The 24,719-nt window shown below is 42.8% G+C and overlaps 4 protein-coding genes across 12 annotated transcripts in view; 3 read left to right on the top strand and 1 right to left on the bottom strand.

Annotated features, from left to right (window-relative positions):
* The window catches only part of LOC117579036 (rab11 family-interacting protein 4B), a 43,683-nt gene extending 34,956 nt beyond the window's left edge, over window positions 1-8,727 (top strand). For 3 of the 9 annotated variants that reach the window (XM_034264722.1, XM_034264725.1, XM_034264728.1), the window contains 5 exons: window positions 7,017-7,151; window positions 7,224-7,680; window positions 7,740-7,888; window positions 8,193-8,231; window positions 8,491-8,727. In XM_034264722.1, the coding sequence (XP_034120613.1) occupies window positions 7,017-7,151; window positions 7,224-7,680; window positions 7,740-7,888; window positions 8,193-8,231; window positions 8,491-8,619 (909 nt within the window). In that variant the 3' untranslated portion in view covers window positions 8,620-8,727. Of the gene's footprint in view, window positions 1-2,558; window positions 3,446-6,744; window positions 6,940-7,016; window positions 7,152-7,223; window positions 7,681-7,739; window positions 7,889-8,192; window positions 8,232-8,490 lie in introns of those variants that run through there. The other 6 variants (XM_034264724.1, XM_034264727.1, XM_034264723.1 and 3 more) reach the window with 5 other exon arrangements.
* Window positions 8,728-10,495: 1,768 nt separating this feature from the next.
* Window positions 10,496-11,693, top strand: LOC117579845. Its single transcript, XM_034265943.1, has 2 exons — window positions 10,496-10,590; window positions 10,653-11,693. Exons 1-2 carry the CDS (start codon window positions 10,557-10,559, stop codon window positions 11,603-11,605), a joined length of 987 nt encoding a protein of 328 aa, XP_034121834.1. The 5' UTR covers window positions 10,496-10,556; the 3' UTR covers window positions 11,606-11,693.
* Window positions 11,694-12,223: 530 nt separating this feature from the next.
* On the bottom strand, window positions 12,224-12,805 carry LOC117579469. The gene is made up of 2 exons (XM_034265358.1): window positions 12,661-12,805; window positions 12,224-12,600 (listed from the first exon to the last, which is right to left on the bottom strand). The coding sequence occupies exons 1-2, from the start codon at window positions 12,686-12,688 to the stop codon at window positions 12,290-12,292; spliced, it is 339 nt and encodes a 112-aa protein (XP_034121249.1). The 5' UTR covers window positions 12,689-12,805; the 3' UTR covers window positions 12,224-12,289.
* Window positions 12,806-13,762: 957 nt separating this feature from the next.
* LOC117579225 (serine/threonine-protein kinase pakD) lies at window positions 13,763-15,150 on the top strand. Its single transcript, XM_034264999.1, has 3 exons — window positions 13,763-13,862; window positions 13,923-14,915; window positions 14,987-15,150. Exons 1-3 carry the CDS (start codon window positions 13,823-13,825, stop codon window positions 15,052-15,054), a joined length of 1,101 nt encoding a protein of 366 aa, XP_034120890.1. The 5' UTR covers window positions 13,763-13,822; the 3' UTR covers window positions 15,055-15,150.
* The last annotated feature ends 9,569 nt before the right edge of the window (window positions 15,151-24,719 follow it).

Raw genomic sequence — 24,719 nt, 5'->3', positions numbered from 1 at the left:
TCGTCGAACATTGCGATAAGTCTGGCAATGAATCGCTCCCATTCCCCATTTTTTTTTTTTACTGAAATAAAGCACAAAACGGAAAAAATAGAAATACGAATAGAAAACTTAGGCAGGCAGGCATTGCATTTTGTGGTAATTAGAGACTTGCTGGATGGTCAGAATCCAAACAAAAGAAATTCCAGAAAAACCGGGAATGGATGCCGTTGTGGAGTGAGGATATGCAAAGGGGAATTTTTTGTTGTTCAAGAATTTTGCCTTGAAGTCGGAACAAAAATTGTATTTAATGCTCTGCTGACTAAGCAAACAAGGGATAGAAGAATGCAAGAGATGGAGATAGAGAGACAGAGACAGACACTAACTGTGATTGCCAGAGTAGTCTGTGTGTCTTGTGGATTTAATTTTTATGCAAAGCCCAGGTGAGATATCTGGGTGGGAAGACACTGTTAGAATCATAGGTAGAGTCAGGGGCAGAGGTGGATAAGAGTGAGACAGCAAACAGCTGTTGTCTGTCTGTCCGCCTGCCTGGACCCCGTCAAGCCGAGAATTGAGGTTATCTCTTGCCTCAATTTCACCTTTAAGTTCTTGGCCTTTTTTGTGTCTTTTCGTGGGCGATCGTCTAAAAGGTGCATTTAAAATTTAAAATAAGAAAAGATTTACATGGATATTGGGTTCATTTTGGCTTAGCTGGAATACATAGGAATACGTTACAGATCTGGAACCGAAGTTCCTAATTCCCCCGCTTCTGTTTACAATGACTCTGGCTATTTACATGTGTGTATGCTAAACAAGTCAATCTTTACTACACCACATGAATGCTTTATCTCTGGCAAACAAATCCAGTGGTTGTAGAGGGTACATCTGTTCTTGCCCAGAAATAGATCGATTTTACAAGCGAGCCCCACCAAAAATGCCTCCAGATCAGAACTTAAGCGGTGAACGCTGAAAGATGCCTCATAAAATCTGTCTGCAATTGTGTAAAGATCCTGAAATATTTTCGTAGAAAAAGGAAAATATGATTAAGGCGCTTGTTTCACTCACTTTCAGTTTTCATCGTTTTCGAACGAAAAAAAAAACAAGTTGGTAGACAGGGTCTTAATATTGGAGTTTATTCACCAGACGACCGTCTGGTTGGTGAAAGTTGTTGTTAGTGTTGCAATGGTTTATTGACAAAATTGGACAAAGACCAATGGATTTTGTGGTCGGAGTGCTTCAACTTTTGTTGCTTTCTTAAATATTTCTGTGGTTTAAGTTTTTAGGCACATTCTTCATACATTTGATCTTCCATGTCTTGGATCTACTGGGATATTCACATCTCCACAAACAACAAATAGATTCAAATTTATTATGACAGGCCACTTAAACCCATTTGCCATGAGCCTCTGAGCAAGCAATTGTGCAAAATTTGTGTAGCATCTTTGAAATATTCATCTCTGGTTATTTTGTTCTCAAATGAGTGTAATTTTTGCCTTTTTCTGCTATGCTTGTGAATCATGCAATTTATTATAAACAATCTGGCAGGAGAGGGAAAATTCCGTAAAATTCATGACACATTTTCATGTAAGTTCTCTAGCGGCGAGCCGAATTGAATTGGCTGCAAGAGAACACGCTCTTTGGCTACGTTATGCAATTCTACAACTTACAGAAGAATTGAAGATGGCGAAGAAGAAGAGCTGCATGCTCCAGCAGATTTGCTTCTTCTTAGCTGCATTTTGCAGTTGCAGTTTTTGTTTTTGCGATTATCTACACGAAGTTCATCAATTCCACTAGGAAATTAAACTCAGGCAGAAACCCAGAAGAACAGAGAAACTAAACCCAGTCGTGTGGAAAGAACCAAACCTGGAAAGGGGTTGAGAGAGTGAAGAGACGGGTTTTGGGGTGGGGTGGTCTGTAGGGTGAAGTCCAAGAAGTTCATTATTGTTCTTGAACTGTCTTCCTCGGTTGCTTCTTTGTCTGTGCAGTCCCTCTTTTTCTCATTGCCCGTTTCCTGCATGAAATACAAAATATACAGCCCGGCCCTGCCTTTATTTACTCTTCCTCATCTTTTCCCATTGTTTCTAGTCGATTTCTTGCTCTGCTTAGTGGCCAAATCCCAATCAAAATCGCCAACAATTACCTTTCAATTTGTTAAGAACTGTGCTAAAGGCCATCCGAGATACGAAAGCAGAAATCATTTGCTAAGCTTCTATTTATTTTTTCTGTTTAATTCATTTCTGGAAACTTCTTTTGTTTTCTTTCGACTGAACTTGGTTCAAGACCACTTTTTGGGAGACGTCTTTGGGCACAAAGCTAACTGTTTTTAATTGTGAGAAAACAACTTGAGGGAGATTACTGGAGGGGAAATGGTAGACAAAGGAACAAGAAATAAGTCTTTCAAATTTAATGAAAAATAAACTACAATAAATTATGGAAAATGTGAATGAAATATAATGATTACGGGCATAAAAGATAGGACTTAAAACTATTATTTAATACGAGTCTAAAGCGAATAAAATATATGTGTTTTTCCCGTATAGTAAGCCTTTAAATGCTTTGCAAAGTGCCTCAGAAAAATAATTGAAATATAGAAAGAAACACATCTGAAAATATCTGAAAAGTGCTCCTACAAAATTAGGACACAAAATACAGTCTTCCCAATTTAAATGTAAAATAAGAGCAAAGGAATACTCATTAAAGTGACAAAACAAATAAGTGGCACTCCCGGGTAAATCTATAAAGCCAAACTTAAGAAAATATAAACACCAAAAAAATCATGAATAGTCAACCTGCCAGCCAGCCCGATAGCATCGATTTAGCCTATGATATGTGGGCGGGCCAATTCGAGTTTATCGGACCCACAACGAACCACCCACAGGCGAAAAAGAACAACAACAACCTGAACAACAAGTGCCGGATCGGAGGAGCAGCACAGCAAAGCAGGAAACTTTCGACGGAGAGTTTGGAGGATTTGAATTTGAACTTTAACACGAGCTCCACGCAGAATCCCCTTAGCAACGCCTACAGCTTGGGCGGTGGCGTGGTAGTGGGTGCGGGGGAGTACGAGTACTGCGGATTCGGCAAGCATCCACCCATCCTGATCGATCAGGAGACCTTTCTGAGCCTCAATCCGGCCGACTTTGAGGATATAGTGCCATCGAACTCGGAGCCCAACTCGTTGGTCTTCATCGATAACAAATTGGAGACTAACAACAACAGCATCGAATCGAACAACAACCACATCAATAGCAATATCAATAACAATAACAAAGTTTACAATTTGGAGACATTGACAAGTAAATTCAACAACAAAACCAACAACACGAACACCAACGGATTCAAGTTGGAGAATTTAAAGAATTTCAAAAACAAACTGCTGTGTGATTTCGAGGATAACAGCGCAGGCGGATCTGGAAACAAAATGAACGGTGCGCTCAGTGCCGAGATCTGCGACAATCTCAACGAGCAAGTAAGCAGCCCCATTATAAGTGTACTCATAATTTACCCTTGCTACTGGATTCAGCACTGCTGCGGTTAATTCCATCAAAAGTTCAGGGTTCACTGTTCACCGTGGGGGGTTTTGACAGTTGCTTGTGCCACCCACCCACTTAGGGCTCGCATGTCATGACGTATATACTAGATACTAGATATAGCATGTCAATAGTGCCCATTCGCTATAAATTCGCTATACACTAGAATGCAATCAGCTTCAGTCTAACTTTGTATGGCATTGGCTCAACTGCTTTTCATTTTCGAGGTGGAATTTTGCTCTTATTTGACATTTGACTCGGTTGCTGCTGAAACTTTGAAGAGGAAAAATATTATGCTGGAATCAAGTGATGTGAGTGCTATACCATTTATTGCAGGATTTTAAAGGAGTTTCCCTGGTACTTTCCATTAGTTAGCCAACCTCCAAGCTGCCTCATTCCACTCAACACACCTTTTTTAATAAAAATTCTCAGCAATCAGTGTGTGGTTTCCTTGACATATTTACCTTCTTCAAAGTCACAACATGGACAGAAATAACATTTCAAAGTCGAAGAAACTGTTCTGGGTGCCTGGCGTATATAATTTGGCAAACATCTGCTAACATAAACATAAATAAATTATATTTTTCGTCAAATGAGATCATCATCAGTCAGTAAGAGAAGAACAGAAAAACAGACCACAAATTTAGAGAAATTAGCTGAAACAACGAAAATTAATTTTAAAAAACTATAACGAAATTGAGGATTGTAGGGGAAATTGTGTCAACGAATTTAAGAGAGAACTAAGCCCAAATGAGTAGAGCCCTTGAGGTGCGATCCACGATCCCCGGTCTCCATATTTTCGACAATGAGAAAGCCGCTTTTGGAACGTTAATTACAAAGACGATTGCTCTAGTTACGGACTTCCATTAGAGACAAATAAAAGCAAGAGTCTCCGGCTCGCTTTTCCCCCTCTCAACCATATAGCCACAGAAATATGGAAAATATTCCACGTATTTATATACACCTGTATGTAGGTATGTAATTGGCCAAGCATCCCACTGTGAATGAGAGCCCAGAGCCGGGGAATATCTTTCCACACTTGCTGGAGAACAGTACTTCTGTGATAGCCACCAGCGTATGCCTCACTTGTTTACTATTCCACTGTATCCAAACATAAGTATGGGGTATTGGGGAGGCAAAACTCATTTGATAAATGTAACAAGTTCGGGGCATTGTTTTGCTGGGAGGAGGAAGTCCAGTGTGTGCTGCAATCGAACATGGCTTTTGGGGTCAAAGCTAATGCTGATTATAATGCTCGAATGCTTAAAGATGTTCCAATTGTTTTTTTTATTTTCTTATATATGATCCGTTAACGAGTGGACGGAAGCCCAAGTAACGGAAGCCGTTGGTGCTCGTTGGGTTAAGTAATTTGAATATAAAGATGTGATCTATCACTAGATCAGCACATCAGCAGGAAATTTTTCGCTGGAATAAGCTGGAGTTCAGGGTGTTCTTTTATAATTTCGTTCTTTCATTTTCAATTCATTTCCAACTTATTCTTCGGCCTCACAGCTGTTGCGCATTTCCACTTGCCGTTGAAAACTTCCCATCATTCACTGACACCTGTCAGGCTTTCTACTTGTCAAAGCGAAAACTGGAAAAATCAAAGTGCAAGTAGCGGCACTCTGACCCTAGAACACCTTTCCACTTCCACGTTTTGCCGTTTACCCATTTTCCCCCTCTGAGGCCGATTCCATCTCCTTGGGAGCTGTCATGTCATCGTCACTTGTTACTCAATTTATCTTACAGTTTTATTGTTTTCTCTTTATGTCCCAACATCATTTTTATTTTTATAGCTACTTTACTTCATACCCTGTACTTGTAATTGGTTACTTGGTATCTTCTTCTCAGAAGACGTATGTCACAGGCGATTACAAACAGAGTAACCAATGCATGTACCGCCTATTGATGGATAAAATATTTGGTCTTCTTGCCACAGGGAATCCCATCGTCGTTCTGCCTTGCGTGTTTCTCTTCCCTTTGTTAACGCTCTGAAGAACGGTTTCTGAATGAGACTTCTGTTTTTCCCTCCGCCGCGGTTTCCTTCTCTTTTTTTTCGGAAGAATTTTGTAGACATTTAAATTAAATTCTAGTTTCTTGCCGTTTCTATATAGTACTGCGAGTATTTTGTATTTCTTTTTTGTTTTGTTTTGGCATGGTTCATTGTACACATAGTACACAGAGGCCCAAATCGAGAACCCTGCCATATCGCACTGTGAAAGCTGACTCAGCGACTCACTCTCTCGCCTCGCATTCTCTATTTCTCTCTGGATCAGAATCATTTTGTTGGTTTTTTGGGAGGGCCTCTTTTCAGTTGCCGTCCCGCCGCGTTTGACGTCGATTGTGCTCGTGTGTTCGCTCATAGAGTTTAGTGTGCCCTCCGCCTCCCCTGCTCACTTTATGCTATGTACATACATGGTCACTGTGTATTCTGTAAATCCAGCAAAAATTGTAGACTGGACTGCGAGCTGTGGCCCGCAAATTGCATTTAATTAAGCCTAATTGAACCTTAGGCCAGACGGTTTGGCAGCCACTGCAATGCGACCCCGACTGACAGACACAAAATGTCGTTCTCTAATTGAACTTCACAATTGACATTTTTCAGAGCATTAGAAAATCAGGGGACGTGTTTCTATGGGTGTTTCTGTCGGCTGCCCTAATATTTATAGTTTGACAGAGCTGCTGCAGTCAGGCACCCTGTTTTACTAAGCCCTTATCAAACATTCACTACATCCTGTGCGAGTGTGGCCTGAATTCATTTTATACATTTCTTATCCCAGCCCAGCAACATTTCACAGTGTGGGTAAATCATGAGTAGTCCCACAAAATGCAAATTCAAACTGATTTTTACACATGTCCGCGACTCTAGCTTGTATGGCAAGAGCCAAACGCAAAACGCCAACGAGAGGAAAATGTTTGGTTGCTTTTTTGCCGCCTTCTGCTCAAGTGTATGCCTATGAGGCGTATGCGCAATATTTATGAGATAAATGTGAGATCCATATGGGCAAGGCATGCGAGTAGCACTAGCCAACAAAAGTGTGTAGGCAAGTACCTAATGTAGTTTCGTTCTGCCTGGAACCATTGAGAAGTGCATTTCATAATCAGTAGCGTCGGTTCCGCTGTTCACTAGTGTAATTAACATTGTCGTTGTCGCTGGCTTGGTATTTTGTAAGAAAATAAACGAGCGGGCGGCCACATTCGCAGTCTGCCTTGGCCATCAACCGAGCAAAGACGGCGCGAGAAAATATTTAAAATCTTTCCATAAAGTAGAGTGGAGTGAGGAGTGAACACTCTTGAGCAATAATGTAAAGACGAAACACACAAAAATTTACGAGTAGACTTACATAGGCAAATGTATCTGAAATATCCCATGGCTGATGTGCAGTTGGTGAACGATTTGCTTCTTGATTTGCGGCACATGCGAAACGATTGTGTTAGTGGGGACACGAACCACAGAAAGTACTTTGCACTCATAACTCATCTCTCTTTTTTCTCTCTATCTACCACCAGCTGGAGCTGCTGCAGCGCAAGGTCGATGATCTGTCGGATACACAAAATATAGCCGAGGATCGAACAACGCGCACCAAGACCGAATATGCAGTGCTCCAGGCTCGATATCACATGCTGGAAGAGCAGTTCAGGGAGGTGAGTAAAACATATTGCATGCTTTTGAAAGCACTGTGCTCAAGTACTTTTTGCCATTCGGCATTTGTTCAGTCGGAACTGCGCTCCGAGGAACGTCTGGCCGAGGAGCAGAAACGTCACCGCGAGATCCTGGCCCGCGTGGAACGCGAAGCCTCACTGCAGAATGAGAACTGCCAGATGAGGATCAGAGCCACCGAGATCGAGGCCAATGCCCTGCGCGACGAGGCGCAACGGCTGCGTGTGCAGTGCGATAAGCAGGCCAACGATTTGCATCGCACTGAGGAGCAGCTGGAGCTGGCACGCGATCAGATCGCCGCCCTGCAGCAGGAGTACGAGGAGCAGCAACAGACTCTGCGCAAGCAGGAGATAGAGAAGAAGTCTACGGAGGAGCTGATGCTGGAGCTGAGCCGAGAGCTGCAGCGTGCGCGGGAGGAAAATGGGGCGAGGGCCATGCCCACCACATCGCCGGAGAGCATAAGACTGGAGGAGCTACACCAAGAGCTCGAGGAGATGCGCCAGAAGAATAGATGTGAGTGTTCAAAATGGTATTGTACCGCAGAAATCAACTAACAACCTTTCTCTCCGTAGCACTCGAAGAGCAGAACGAGGAGCTGCAGGCCACCATGCTCACCAACCAGGCAACCATGCTGAACAATGGTGTGGAGCAGGGCCGCCATCTACTCAACGGCACCCTGGGCAGTCTGGCCCAGGAGCTGGAGGAGATGTCACAAGCGCAGGTGTGTACCAATAACCCTTCATGAGGTTCCCTCACGCTTCAGCTTTTAGTCTCTGCTGGGTTGTCCACACCCAATCCTCGATCCACAGTCCGCAATCCAATCCACTCCATACCCACCTCCACACACCCACACACTCACACACACACTCACACAATCAGCGGCCAAGCCTCAGCACACGAACAGTCACCGCTAAAAGATTACGAACGGCCGATTGCGTCTCCTAGTGCTCGTATCGCATTGCGTCCCCTGATATCTAATTGCATACTCGTACTCTGTATTTATATTGAAATTTATTGTATTACAGGATTCTGTGGATTCAGCCACATTAGCATCCTTAAGTCAGGTAATGCTTGAATCACGCCACAATTAAACCCAATCAAACACGGTTTCGGAGCCACTGTGCACGCCTTGCAGTTGTTGAATTTGTACCATTCTTTTGACTTAATCTAAATCTTAATCTAATCATTGGTCTATAATCATTTCTCAAGAACATTTTGGTGTGGTCTTTAACTTCATGTTTTACATTTCTAAGCTCAACTCTATTTTTATGTTCCCAACACTTTTATTTAACGCCGGAACTAATCGAACATTTTATTTTACAGCTGCAACAGGCCTTCCAGGAAAAGGAAGACGAGAATGTCCGGCTCAAGCACTATATTGATACCATCCTACTCAACATTGTGGAGAACTACCCCCAGCTGCTGGAAGTCAAGCCCATGGAGCGCAAGTGAAGCTGAACGAGAAACAAAAACAGAAGCATCACCAGAACCAGAAGACACTGGCGGCAGTGTCGCAACTACCTAACACCAACTAAAATGAACAACTAAACTAAACAAAACTCTATTTTACCTTTACATTTTAAGCTCTAATCTATTTAGTTATTTATACCTAACTTAACACACTTATTTATTTTATAACATTTTATTGTACAGGTTTAAACAAAAGCAACACAGAGTAGGAAAATAAGAAGGAAAGGAACATAATTAGAGGAGTGTAGTAGGAACGAAAATTGTATGTCTGAAAGCGAAAATCCTTAAATTGTTTATACATATGAATGGAAATTTAGTGTGTTGTTTCAAATAATTCAGAAGTTCTGTGCAAGTTTCATTGTTCGTTTGTATTTTGATTTTGTATATTATGTGTTGTTCAGGCCTAAAGATATTAACTATAAATACTGTTAGCTCCTAAGACTTCAAATTCGTTTTTCTTTTAAATGGAACTGAAGCCAATCACCTGGTGATCCAATGACATGTTAGGACACTAGCTTAAAATGTTTCTTTGAGAGCCGTGTGTAGCGCGAGATGAGACACTATATCGTATTGTTACCGTTGGAAACTAGATTATTTCCAATTATCGTCATGAAGCGGTAGCACATTACCTATTTTCATTACGCATATTATTCTTTTTATACCCAGTACTCAAAGAGTATATTAATGAGTACAATGAATTTTTGACGAAAAGTGGATTATGTAAAGCAGAGAAGGAAACGTTTCCGATCCCATAAAGTATATATGTATATTTTTGATCAGCATCAATAGCCTAGTCGATATAGAAATGAATGTCTGTCTGTCCGTCCGTCCTTCGAGGGAGACTTTATTTTTTCACATTCTCTCATTCCACACTCTGGTTCGGCCAGTGTGCGGCTCTAGGGAAGGGGGACGAAATAAAAGGGCGTGTTGGCCTGAGAAGTGATGTTGATGACAGATGTAAAAAAAATGAAAATTTTAATTTGAAAAAAAAACCCCTAAGGTACAGATGTACAACTGAGTACCGGGTATAAAAGTTGTGACGCGTAAGAAGAGTCTCACACGCCCCTTCTCTTTTTTCTCTAATTTTCTATTATTAGTGTTTATCATTCCCATCAAGCTGGCTATCCCTTAAGTAGTTGCAGAAATCTATCAAAAAATTTGCGTTTATGGTATGGACAATCCCAGGATATGAGACGGAGTTTTAGTTTGAGAAGAAGGAAATATCATTAGAAAGATATAAATCACAGCTCTGAACCACATGTCAATGTATAGCACAGTTACAACTTATAGATCCCCATACCGGGGGCTCTCCATACATACTACTCGTAAATAAATACCGTACGTACCACTTACTCTGCATATTGTTTATGACCCCAATGAAGTGGACGCAAAGTGCAAAAATGTAGGGATCAATTGTGAGCATATAAGCTTTCAATAAATACGATCCCTAATATAGTGAACTCAAGCGGTCAACCCTATAGGAACTAATAAATCAATACAACTGAAGCAATTCTGGTGTAATACGTAAATCAAAATTAAATTGCCTTAAGTGAATTTGTGTCGAGTGTTTAAAGCCTTAGATAGCTCTTAAAAAAACAAACAGTAAATTGATTAATGATACTAAACTGAATACCAAGGGTTTTTTAAAATGTAATTTACCAGATGCAAGTCGAAGAACTTAATCGAAATAAAGATTAATATTTTATAAAAAGACAACAAACATTACGCGTTGCCCTGAAAGCAAGTCGATGCTAATTTGGAAAAGCCGTTCAAATGCAATAACCATAAATGCTAAATTTATTAAGGAAACCTGAACTGGGGAACAGGTTCTGAAGGAGTGATTGCGTATCAGCTGGGGGCTATATAAGCTGCGACACGATTCCCCTAAAGGACAGAGAAGGTACTGAAGGTGACGGGTAATGATGTTCAAGCTGATTTTCTCTTCGGCCGCAGGTTGGATATGGAGTATAAGCATACGATTTGGTCCTTCATTTTCTAATCTTTTTTCTTTTTAGTGCTGCTGTGCGCCATCCACGCCACAGCGCAGGTTGTGCCAAATGCAGAGATCGGTCGGGTTACCATCCAAGTGCCGTTGCTATCTAATGGAAAGCCCGTCATTCTGGGTAAACTCGAGAGTGTTGAGGTGGCCCGCGTAGAGGAGATCAAACCGGGAAAGATCCAGGTGGTAAATGAGGTAGTGGTGCCTCCTACCCTTAGCAAAGTTCGGAGTACGAGATCAATTGTAGATCGATCTTATACGGGAATACGAAACGAAGGAATACCGAGCACTGGAATTCCTAATAAGGGAATACCTAATCCTGGCATTCCCAATGATGGAATACCGAATCCTGGAATTCCAAATGATGGAATTCCGAATCCTGGAATTCCTAATGAAGGAATACCGAACCCAGGCATTCCTAATAAAGGAATACCTAATCCTGGCATTCCCAATGAAGGAATACCGAATCGTGGCATTCCTAATGATGGAATTCCGAATCCTGGCATTCCTAATGAAGGAATACCGAATCCTGGCATTCCTAATGAAGGAATACCGAACCCTGGCATACCCAACCATGGCATATTGATTCCCGATGCCTCTGTGATCCAACCGGTGGCTATAATGCCAACCCACCGCACCACCACCAGCCCAACCATGACGACAGTAATGTCAAAGCGTGTGCCGTCCAAGAATTGCCATCACCTTCTGATGGCTGGGGTGTCCACCGTCTCACCCTTGAAAATGGTTGCCACTCCGCCGGCAGAGAACTGCGACGAGCTCTGCACCAAGCACGAATACACGCCCATCTGCGCCCACAACGGAGAATGTGTCCACGAGTTTGCCAATCAGTGTGTAATGGACACGTTCAATTGCAAGCATCGGGATCAGTCCTTCCGCGCCGTCAGTGAAGATGTTTGCAGGATGGAATTGTGTGCCAGACGATGCAAGGAGCAGGACTTAGAGCTGTAAAGAAAACTCTTACTTATTTTATACACCTTTAATTCAGACGTTTATCCGTAAAACATAAAATACAAAAATTGTAAAATTTAAATTCAAATCTATTGTCTTCACATTTCGTCCAACAATTAAGTTCACTATCTTTATAACGTTTAGGAATTCATTGCGATATCAATAAAACAAAAAAACCTTTTTAATTTATTGTTGTAATTGATAAAAGTTCACTGTAATTGTTAATTATGGAGGCTTATATGATATTGCAACCGATTGCAAATTACGTACTTTTTGTGGTATAAGTAAATTAGATCATCACCGCATATTATAGCAGATACTCTGCGTTTTAAATAGCTTATCAACACATTTGATTTCCTAATTGCGAAAGTTTCTACGTTGTGGCTTAATTGATCAAATAAGCTGTCTCCAGTAAAGCGATTTGACTTGAATGGAATAAAGCGAGGCATACAATTTAGCAGTTTCTTATGGACAATATTTAAAGAGAGATTATAACAATGGACAGATAAACAACTATATAAAATGTAACTTATTTAACTGTCCATTTGTTGCAGCTTTTTCTCTCTGTGAGTACCTTATTTATCAAACCATTGTAACTATAAAAACCCTACAGATTGCTTCGTTTCGTATATAGTTTCATTTCTTTATTGATTTAATACTACAACCTCATAACCAAAGCCGTCTTTACAGCCCAAACTCTCTGAGATCCGACTCCAAGCATATGGGCTCCCAGTCTTTGGTGCAGCGGTGATCTTCCACAAGGCTGAAGTGCTTCTGCGGATTGCGGCAGTTGTAGGCGGCCATGCTGCAGCGGCTCTCAAACTTTAGCAAGCACTGTCCGTTAGAGGCGCAGACGGAGGGGTCCCTTTCCGTGCAGTGGTAGTGGCACTTGTCGTCATCCACTTGGTCCTTGTACACCCTTTGTCCATGCTGGTCAATGCTGAGATTAGTGCTACTAGGCAATACCTTTGCCACGGCACATCCGGCAATGAAAACTGTACGGAAAACGCAATTTTGGGGTGACAGACACTAGGAGCGAAGATATCGAAACTTACGCAGCAATAGCAGCGACAGGCGATTCATCTTTGAGCTTTGCAACGGTTGTTGGCTTTGACTGTTGTTTACTGTCTACTGTTTTCTTTGTGGATCACCTTGCTGTGTGTGCAGCAACTGTAAAACGGTGGAACTGCATCCTCCGCCTTGCTTTTTATATCAAAATCCAATTTCAGCTGACAAAAGCTGTTGGTTTCTGGTGTCTGTCCGTCCCTGGACCTGTATATGCCCCGTGTCTTTCCTGCCTCCCTGCATAATCCTTTATTTTAACACCTGCCAGAGATATAAAATTGCATCATCATCAGCATCAACGGCTTTGCCTGTCATTTTTATTCTTTTCTGGCTTGTAATTAAATCTTCTCCCGTCCTGCTAAAATAAGACCCTGAAACGCCAAATTTGCATATTTTTTGTCATCGTTTCAATTTGATTTGGTGCCTTATTGGGGGTGTATTTTTTCCTTAAATATTTGTTTCGGTTGAAAATCCCGTTGGGTTTCCATGGCGACGCAGGGTTGTGAGCATTTAGCTGTGCCCTTGGATGATGCCTTCGGTTTGGAGTCGGTTGCGAGGGGAACCAATTAGTTGTCAATGAGATAACTTTTATGTATATTTGGATTATTAATAAAATGTACTTTAAATTGACGTAAAATATTTGGAGAGCTGCCTGACGTTGTGGTATGCAGACATTTTCATTTAATTTCACCTTTATCCCACTTATCCCCGCTATATCTATTATTATTTGCAGAACCGAGTCACCATTTGGAGTCATACTTTATAATGCAAACCCTGAATAGTTTCCTAAAATATCTCACTCATTAATCCATATAAAAATTTACTGCCAAACATCTTAAGTATTCTATAAGGAAGCGATCAAAGCAATATCAGCGACATATATGTATGTACCACCTGGGAGGTAAAACACTCTCCAGACAAGTTTCAGCGCCGTGTTACGTTCAAACGAGAGCAATCGAAAACCTGTTCACCGCCAGAATTGTAATGAAATCCATAAATGATATGATCATATGTTAATACGAAATCGTGACAAGGCAGGTGATGTTAAGGGATCGGAAAAAACTTTATAAAGTGAGTACTTTCGGGATTTCAGGCACAGAACGTCTTTGAAGGCCAGTGCAAAGGATTGCAGAGGCCAGTTTGAACCAGAAAATGCATTTTGCAAACAAAATGAGAACGTTGTTGGTGATTGGTAAGTCGTATCCATTGCTTCTCTAAGCGAGTGTCCCAGTACAGTACTTGACTTTTGCAGCTCTCCTGTCCCTGTCTCTGGCGCAGGCCACAGAGGTGCGGCAGGCCACCGAGGCAACCACAACGACAGGGAAACCTCAGCAGGTGGAGCTGCCGGAGCACATACAAACACTGATAACCAATCACATCCATCACGTGCTCCAGAACGTCAAGAACAAGCCTGATAAGCCCCACACATTGACTGGCACTGTGGAGGCGGCGAGCAAAGGGAGCGTGTCGCAAGTCGTTGAGCCCTTTTCAGGTCTCCTTCCACCACTTGCACACTCTAGTGATGTCCACATCCCTGCCCCTGACCAGCCAACGGCTTCACCTGCGCTGCAACCTACTCTACAATCGCTGCAAGCTAATGATCCACAGGTGAGGGTGATAAATCACGAGGCCACCGGCTCTCTCCTCCATCAGGGCCGACCGGTGGCACAGAACAAGGTGGTGATGCCCCCCGTTCCGTATGTGGTGCTCTCTCTGCCCGGCCAGCAGCCCGTCGATGTTGCAGACAAGGTGAACAAGCTGCAGCAGCATGTCAGCCAGGTGATGAAACAGGCCCAGCTCCACATTCCTTTGGCCATTCAAGAGGCGATCAAGATCAAGAAGGAGCAGCAGAATCAGCAGAATCAGCAGAACCAGCACAAGCAGCAGGCACAGAACACGGATGCGGTGAAGGATCAGAATGAGGAAGAACAGAAGTCGCAACAGCAGGATAAGGGAAAATATCAGGATAATGAAAACAAAACGACGCCCCAGCAGGACTCCTCGTCAACACCACTGCCAACAAAAAGCAAAACAGGTCGCTCCCTGGACAAGTGGCATCACCACGCCAACCAGGTGCACATCCCCCAGTTGATTGCCGAAAATAAAGAGGAGATTGAGCTGGGCAAGTGCAGCTTCCAGTGTCCGCGTCAGGCCCTATCCATCTGCGCCAGCAACGGCAAGTGCGTCGTCAACTTTCCCGGCCAATGCGAGCTGAGTCAATGGAATTGCTTCAATACCAAAAATGGTAAGCTCTCTGCAGTGAGCCAGAGTAGAATTCTTTGCCTTGTCTGAGCTGCTGTTTTTGTTTTTCCTTAGTTTTCCATCAAGTACACGACTCCGAGTGCCAGAATACCATAAAGTGCTATAAGCGAGATATGATGTAGAAAAGTCGCAGCTCAAGGGAATATATCTACAATTATGCAGACAAATATCTCACAGTTAAATAAAGAATTTGTTTTAGCCATGCATTTACACACCAATTTAGACAGTCAACCCAAAACTATATTTTGGAATATTCATTCGGAAATGTGAAACAATCTCAAAGATTTTCTTTGTGTCTAGTCGTTAAATATTATGTCATACGCCATGCTAGTATAGTCCCCCTTCCATTCCCATTCTCATTCCTACGCCAATCCCTGTTATTTGTGAGGATGTTTTCTTGATATTCTATCTTCACTTTCGCCACACTTTTGCAGTCCCATCTGCTCCTAGCACCTAACAACAACCAAACAGAACGACAACGACAACGACGACGACAATCATCCAATTTGTCAAAATGGCTTATTAACGGATTTCGGTTAGAGCCCCGCAAAAGAACGCCAAGAGATGGCGCATATAAATGTCATTATCATTGATTTGCCAATACAAATGCCACAAAACAGATATGGCCATGGGATGGAGATTGGACCATGAGCTGAAGTTGATTCTGTAGCTGGAGCTGGAGCAGACAGCTGTGCCACTTCGGTTAACAAAGTTGGCTAACATTTTTGTGGCGGCTTATCAGAAAATGTTGCCGTACGCAGAGTGAGAGACACGAAAAGACGTCGAGTTGGATTTCCAAATGGAGCGGGGACCCCGTTCGGCTGTCAGCTCTGGCAGCGATAAACGCTTGAAATGTTCGCTGGAATTGCAGTGGGATTTTTGGTCAATTAAAAAGCACTCTATGGTTTCTGCCAAGAGAGTTCAAGGTGAGTTTCAACATTGAAAGAAAGATTTCTATCTTCTTCTCGGGCATCGATTCCTCCTCCTCTTGTTTTTTCCTTTTCTCTTACCCGAATCCATGTATTTACATGGGCATAGATCTTGGGCCTCTCCTGCCCCATCCAGGACTGTTAACTATTCTCGCAAGCATGCGGAATCTACGACATCTATTCGCCTTTTGGGGCCCATAAATTTTGCACTTTTCCATTTGCAATTCCCCGCCTGGGGATCCTCCTCACACATCCCGCCCTGTCTCGCGTACTTCTCAGTGTTCTACAAATGTTTGACTTAGTTTCGCTCCATTTGGGTTCGTTGCTGCTTCTTCTACTGCTGCACTGTTGGGCCGCCTGCTGCGTGTCTGCCACGCATGCGCCATCGCCATCCCATACATCGTCTCCTCTCTCCTCTCTCCTTATCCCGAATCTCCGCGGTTCCTTCTGAGCCACAAAAAAATCGCCGTTAACTCTGCTGCCGTTTGCTTATCTCTGCCAAAGGCTTGGGTTGGCTTGGACTGGTCACATTTACTTCTGCACAGCACTGAGAGAAATGATGCGAAAGTGGTCTCGGCTGCTATTGCTCTCCACTCTAAGGATGGTTTTTAGTGTTAAACTTTAAACGGAATACCTTTAATTTAATAAATAAAATCAATCTGTCCTGTTTTATTTTTGGAGAGCAGCTTTTGTTTTGTAAATTGCTTTCCATTTGGCCACCTTGATTCTCTCAGTGTCTGTAGGCTGGCTCTGGTTAATGCGAAATGCGTGAGCTGTAGGCCGTGCCGCATTTTGATGGCTCGGATGGCTTCGGCTGCCGCTGCTTCGGCCTGGACGTGGGCTTCTTGGGCTGCCAGCAGAGCAAAGTAACCAGGCAGAGCCACCAGGCAGAGCAGCGGAAATGCAATTAACACTTTGGGCCGTAATTGCGTGCCAAATGCATTTCGCTTGCTCTGTGGCAAGTCCACGGCATTTGCAATGGTCCAGGCTGCAGCAGGGGCTACACAGCAGAGTAGTGAGAGAGAAGGAGAGGGTAGAACAGGAATCTGGGGGCTTGCCTGGTCCTAGTCTTGTTTTGATTTGCTTGGCTCATTTGCAAGCAATGTGGTCATAAATCAATTTGGGAATGCTCGTTGACTACTGTCCATTCGTTAGACTCCTGTATGCCTTGTGGAGGCGGAAGCTTTGGATGATGCAAGTATTTCAGAGGGTCACATCCATGCAAAGATGTCAACGTTTCTTAGGAAATCGACTGATCATGTCAGACCTATTGACTTGGAGGAACACACTCAATAGATATATTTTCAAAAATGTCCCATGAATAAGTTGACCTATTTTTGAATTATCCAGATTAAGAATGGCTCTAAAACTGTGCTCTTCAAATTAATGTAAGGATTAATAAGAGCAGTGTCGATTATGTCATTTTCGTTCCTTTACTTATTTATCTCTGGCCAGATAGTCGAGATTTCCACACAGTTGGATACCAATTTGGTAACCAGATCCGGGGAGGACATTTCCCGCTTATCGGTCAAACCTTAGGCAATAAACGCTGTATTTAACTTTTAATTTAAGTGAAATTAATTGAGTAATTTGCACTACAAGAGAAAAAACAATAATCAATTCTACAAACAAGAGGGTAATCGGGAAACGGTCGGGGAAGTGTGGGTGGGTTGGGGGAAGTCTAGGGAACTGTGGCAGATGCAGATTATAAAATGGCTCGCAGGCAGACAAACTGAAACGAGGCCAGAAAACAGAAAACAGAAAAAATGTAATATAAAGCATATTAACTTTGATGGCAAATGACCGCGGGGTCAGGCTGGGGTAGGGCATTAAGGGGGGACCAGAGTCCAACACATGTTTTGATGATGATGCGCGCTTTTGAAGTTGCTGGGAGTTAGGCCCCAACGTGGGTTCTACACCGCCTGACAACCGTTTAAAAAGGTTTTATTTACACCGAAGACAGCTCCAGAAGAACACTGCGTTGCGGGTACATGTATACAACTGTGGATGTATGTATGTATGTATGAGAGGGTCTTGGCCTGGTCCAACATGCAGCGCAATTAAGTTGCCAACAACTTTGAAATTATGCAATTATGGGTATGAGAGATTGCCTGGAAATTACATGAGGAACTTGACGAACAGCAGCGCAGAACAGCAGAATGGAAGCTCAAAGCATTTGAAGTGGAGCTTAACGGAGAGAAGAGAAGAGTAGAGAGGTGCTGCGCTTGTAGTCAGCCTACTTGATTATTTATTAAAACGAAAGTTAAACAGCGAAAGGAAGCAATTTTCCATATAAAAGAAGCCAGAAACCGAGCTTTGGTTCTGGGCTTCTGGGCTGCTGAAGCTGAAGCTGGAGCTGAAGTAGCCACGATTCGCCGTGGTCGTGTGTCTATGCAAGTTGGTTCGCCTCTGCTACCAGCTTCCAGCTACCATCTTCCAGCTCTCAGCTCCCCCCTTGGCCTGCTCAGCCTGTCCCGCGTAATTGCCATGTTTAAAGTGTGATTAATTTGTAATCATCAAAAAGGCAAAAAGAGGCATGTAGGGGAAGCTGGAGCAGCATCTGAGCAGGGAAGCTGGGGCAAATGTTTGCATTTTAAGTTTCCTGGCAAAAAGCAGAAACTTGGCCATGAATTGCTCCAGGGTACTCAAAGGGAAGGTGGATTGGGGGCAGCTGTATGTTCCCTAAGTAATTGAGTTTGCTCGGTGATGCGTTGAAACTTGGGGGACTGAGAGAAGAGAGAGAGAGAGAGAGAGAAAGAGAATTCATAGAGACCTGGGCAATGGAATGGCAGAGGTGCAGATAATGCGCCGGAGAGCAGTGTTCTGCATAATGATTTGGTTTATCCACACAGGTTGCAGATTCGTTGCAGATACCAATTCTGGATAGAAGAATTAGTTCAGAAGATAGTAATTACAACTAAAAAGTATGCAACATTTTGTCAAAGATAATATTTTAGTAAGGGTTACATAAGAAACAAAAATTGAAAGAAATCATTAAAGTGTAGAAAACTTCCAATGGAAATGGATTATGTTCCACCGCAAGTTGGAAAGCCATTAAAGAAGTTATATTTCAGAAAGCATGCTGAAATCAGTTTCCAAATGAAATGGAGAAAGTTTCCACAACGTAGTACGGGATGGAGATTGGTCCATTGAGAGGCAACGAGTTAATTTGCATAAAGGATTTCCTTAAGTGTTTGGTTCTTTTCAGCCCCAAGAAGCCCGAGCCCCGTTCGTCTATGAAAATTATCCATGAAGGAGAGACAAACAACTATTTCGTTATTTAACTCCGCGTCCAATTCTTTCATTTTCAAACAGTTAGCAGTTTCTGTGGCCAGCTGTTAGCGTTTGGTCAGAGTGAAAAAAATGACAGGGGCCGAGCTGTCTTATCAATCGTTTATCTGCTAACAATCGTGATTGGGAGTTTTGCCGTTGCCAATTTCATTAGCTGACAACTTTATTAGCACCTCGGAGAAAGAGAGGAAAAGAGGGGAACAGCTCGAGAGAACTATAAACACGATTCTCGGCATTGGACTGTGGATAATTACAGACTCTGGCTGTGCCAATGCATCCAGCAGATACGCGTACAATCCATAAAAGCCATCGAAGCCAATCACAGTCGTCGGAGCATTGCCATTAATTAAGCCAAAGTATAAATCTGGCATTCGGCTACAGCTCAGTCGAAAACGAAAGAAAGCAGGAAGCCCATCACCCGTAACCCATCAGCCAAAAGGCTGCAACCTGGCACTTCGACTCGGACCGCCTGCCGCGCATGAGCAAAGCGGCGTGGAGTGGAGTGGTTGGGCCTGTGGATCCCCCAGTCTCAGTCAGAGATGCAGTACCGAGCGTCTAGTTCGACATTCCAAATAATTACAAGCTATAAAAATTTATGAGCGCCAAGGATTTTTTTGCCACCACAAAAAGCGAGTGCGTGTGTGCGCCTCGGGTGGCAGAGCCAAGTGAGCAGCATACAAAAAAAAAAAAAACGTGTATCTATAAGATACAATGCGCTCACCCATAAAACATTCGCCGCAATTGCAGTAGACGTTCCATGCCACTCGGGGCTACCGGTTCCTCAACCAGCCAACCCGCTTCCCGATTCCCGGTTTGGCTTGCCTTTTGTTCTGCTTTGTTCCTTTTTTTTATGCTTTGATTGAAAATTAAGTTGTGCCCCGACTTTTCCAGCCTATTGGGTGGCTAGCTTTATTTTTCCACTCGCTCCACTCGAACACTCAATCACTTGCTCACGATATGTGTTAAAATTCAATTAGAAAAGCTGGGAAAGGAAAGAGATTTTCAGGGTTCTTTTTTCATATATTTCATATTCCTTCATATTTTGAGCGTACTAGGTTGCCCAGTTATTAGCTTTCAGTTCCGTTCATTCCGCTCCTATTAAACTTGCAATTATTTAATCAATTTCATTAAATACTTGCCCAATCATTTATAATCAATTGAACTTTGTTTCTCCGAAATAAAGATGATGATTTCTCCATGATTTCGATGGCCATATCCTTGTCAATAGTTTGAGTTCTTAAAGCCATTGTCTATCCTTATGCCGCATCCGCTTGACCCTCGTTCGTACATTATTGATTCCGTCGCAGGTCCTGTCTCTTCGCAGCCTCCCTTGAGGCCATCGGTCAGACAGGCACACTGACATTCGATTTGAATTGTTGTCATACGAAGTCAACGCAGTTACTTCCCCGCCGCTCCAGCACTGTACCCCGAACGCAGTACCGCGCCGAGTGATGGCTACATCATGCTCTTACACTTGATTTACGTCTAAATGTAATCGAATAATATATCAGGCAAGAGGGTAACCGGAGTCCCCACCGGATAGGCAGGTAGCCCCAACTTTGTATGTACACCAGCCACACCAAAACCAATCCAGTCTGCGGCTGGCCCGCTGCCGGCTCTATCTACGTTTACACCTATTGCTCCATCCCACATGCCAGCGTATCCCCCCACTCCGCGTAGTCCCTACTCAAGCGAACTTAACGGCACGACAAGCTTGGTCAAAAGCTCAGGCATAAAATCAATTACATTGACAAATGAGCAGCTGACAAGCGGAGATGGAAGAAAGGAGGGGTTTCAGCAAGGAGGGAGCATGTGTCAAGGCGTCCCAAAAGCGCAGTTGCCCCTCAGGCCATGGATGCTACCCGGGACCCGGTAGACGCAACGTGCACCGTGCTTCAATTATTCCGAAATTGAAGCTAAAACGATTTTGTCGATTAAGGTATGCATTCTGAAATCTTTTCCTTGATTCAGCAATAGTTTGAAACTTTACCTCATGGAAGTTTTGGTTGTAGAAAGTTTTGGTAAATGAATTTCCAGAATGATTTCTCAATTACTATTAACTAATATTTAGATACGAATTATTTTCTTAAAAAAATCCCAGTCCCAGTACCGGAATTGCTGTTGAGTTGTTTACTCTGTATAATGATCACTTACAGCTATGGCTTTCTCTTAAACCGTTTACAGCCACTTGACCCACAGTAGGGTAGCGGTTGCCTGGAAATCTCCCTGCTTAACATGTAATCTGTCGTTTTGGGGCACGCGGCCACATTCACATTCGCCATCCTCGGTTTTGCAGAGAGCCTCCATCATCCAGCAGTCTCCTGCCACTCATCCTCCAGCCCCCGCACCAGTCCCATCTACTACCACCCATCCACCTATCCACATCGTCGTCGCATGAATTATGTGACTTATTAAAACGTCATTCGAGCTGACAAGTTGCCTTTGCCACTGTCGTTTGTCCACTTGGCTTCAGCTTACCTGTGTCTCCCCAGGTCCTGTCTATATCTGATTTCAGAGCCGAGCAGGAAACTTCTAATTGTTATATACTGTCCATCCGTCTTGCCTCCATTGGTGGCGTGTGCGTTCGTTCTGTGTATATTTCTGTGTGTGGTGGGCCTTTGTTTGTTCTGTGGCACTGTGGCACTACGGCACCTCCGCCTCCATCTCTAGATAATCAATGTGCTGTCAGCTGTCTGCTGCCTGCCTGACTTTGTCAATTTGCATCTATAATTTTTCAATTGATTGACTTTCGGGACTTCCCTCTGTTTTCGCAATGGGCAACCCTGTGATGACAGCCACACACAGAATTGACAGAGGCGGAAGGTTGCTTCGCCTTCGGAAGTGTTGGACTGCTCTCTTTTATTACATCTAACAGGTTCGCTTAGTGGAAGCCCTGGGAAAATGAGTTAAATCGGAGAAGCTTCATTTGCATGCAAAATTGTTTTATTGTTGATATTTCAAAGAAAAGAAAATGTGATTTTTCTGGGATTAAATCCATTTTAATTTAGTTTCAGTCTGTTTCGATTCGTTCCATTTAGATTTTCGATTCGAATTCATCACGATTTTATTTTCATTTATTATTATACCCGGTACTCGTTTAGTAAATGGGGTATATTGTATTTGTGCGAATAACGGTTGTATGTACGCGCAGAAGTATAAGTATATATATTTTGGAGTCTATGTCTGTCCGTCTGTCCGTCCGTCTGGTTGAGCGCCTGGATTTCAGAGACTATAAAAGCTAGAGCCACCAAATTTTACATTCAGACTTCTGTATGCTGACACTGTTTCAAGTGTATTTCAAAATAGTATTAGCCCCGCCCCCTTCCGCCACCGCAAAAGGGAGGAAACCTCAAACCGCCATTCCGTAGGGAAGGACCATATCGATCAGATCACCAAATTAGAATCCGATTGGACCATTATTATACCCTGTCCCGCAGCTTTTGTTGTTTTTTTTACATTCTCTCATTCACACTCTGCTTCTGCAGTTTGCGGCCTCTGCCTCTGCCATGACTCTGCAGTGTTTGGCTCTAGGGGAGGGTGGCGAGCTAAAAGAGTTTGTTGGCGTGAGAAGTGTTGTAGATGTAGATGACAGATGAAGAAAAAATGTAAAATTTGACAAAAAACTGCAAATATACCGATGTAGTACTGAGTGCCGGGTATTAAAGGTTGTGACGCGTAAGAAGCGTCTCATTTTACTTCATTTCATGTTCATTCCTTCCCTTTTCCATTTCCCTTGCGCTATATTAGCTATGTATATATGTATGTTACTATTTATACTATATATTAAGTATACTACTTGGATGTGCACAGGATTTCAAATCCATTGTGATAATTATTCTATAATACACATTTCTCACAAATCTCACTCCAAATCCTTTTCACTGGATTCTCCGTTCTCCGTCCACTCCATGTCAAGGCCGACATGCCTACACATGTTTCATTTAAATTGCACATCTCTTTTGAGGCGACAAATGTGACACATCATAAAACGAAATACCCTGTTCTTACTTTGTATTATATTGTACTGTTATTCCCACACCTTCTTACCCACGCACTGCCACTCACAGTTTTATTATACCCGGTAATTGGAGAGTAAATATGTTATACCGTATTTGTGGTCGGAGCAATGTGCGTAACGCACAGAATGACGTTTCCGACCCCATAAAATATATAGCGTAGTCGATATAGCCCTCTCTGTAAAAGCCTGTAAAAAGCTGTAAAAGACTGTAAAAGCAAGAGCCACCGATTTTTGCATCCAGATGTTACAAGTGTTATTTCCAATTTTGTCCCGCCCCCTTCCGACCATACAAAAGGGAGTATCCACTGTGCTGTATCCACATTTTTGAAGATAAGACAATTCTCTTGGGAATGACAATATCTGTTAGATCACCAAGTTGGGATTAGATTGGATCATAATTATAGCCAGCATGAAGATATTCATTTCCAGTGGCTAGATACCCCCCCGTGCAAAAGCTCTGCTAAAGCTTTCCTATGTTTGTCATTCTTTCTCACTCGCACACTCTGCCTCATGCAGTGCGCGTCACTGGGGGAGGGTTGGCGGTCGCAGTGATGTAGATGAAAGATGTAGAAAAAATGTGAAATGTAAATTTCGAAAAAAAACACTAAGGTAAAGTATACTGACTGAGTACCGGGTACATAAGTTGTGACGCGTACAAAGCGGGTCACAAACGTTCCTACTCGTTTTCATTCATTCTGTCCTGTCATAATGTTCTCCTCGTCGTTGGTGGTGCTGGAGGATGCTCCTGAATGCATTAATTAAATTTAATTAAAATGTGTCAACTGAGCTTGTCATAACAAATTCGTCTCACATTTGAGTTACCCCTCACTCTGCGCCCACAACCACTCCCACTTCCGCTGTTGGCCAAAAAGAGACAACAACAAGCAAATGGCTCATTAAAAACTTGTATGCTGATGAGATGGCTGAAACGAAGGCTGTAAAAGAAAGTGTTGGCCAAAGAAGTGCGGCCAAGGCAAGTGCTCTCACCTATGTATGTATGTATGTATATACATACGTGTGTGTGCCTTTAGTTAATTAGAAGCGTAATAATGCATACCCACACAGCCGTATTCCCCCTCTCTATGTTTCCCTTTTCCACAGGTAATTCACGCATACTTTTGCATCCACATGAACCCACTAACACGCTTTTACGAGTACTCTTACCATATTCTGCCCCATCTCGCACATTTCCCCATCAAGTGACTCAACGCCAGGTCACCGCTTCCTCGCATTATTGTCGCTCACTTGCTGCGACTTCTTCTTAATTTTTTCTAACTGCCTATCCTGTGTCAATCCTGTTGCACACACTAACCGGGCTAAACTATAAGCAGTGTTGAGCAGTCACTGCAGTTTTTGGTGAATTTTGAAGAGATCATGAGAGCTGATTACCAGAAGTTACCGTATAAGTATACAAAGGATATCTAAAGAGTGATTGGCTTACCATGATCATCAGATCATCACTTTCTACTCTTTAGGTTTAGAACTGAAGAAGATTGATAGTCTTAAGCTGGTGATTTAAGAGATTTCACAGACAATAATCATTTTAATA

Source organism: Drosophila guanche, unplaced genomic scaffold (genome assembly GCF_900245975.1).
Source record: "Drosophila guanche unplaced genomic scaffold, DGUA_6, whole genome shotgun sequence".
Classification (NCBI taxonomy): domain Eukaryota; kingdom Metazoa; phylum Arthropoda; class Insecta; order Diptera; family Drosophilidae; genus Drosophila; species Drosophila guanche.
The sequence above is the reverse complement of the archived record's forward strand: the minus strand, read 5'-3'. Positions and strand labels throughout refer to the sequence as shown.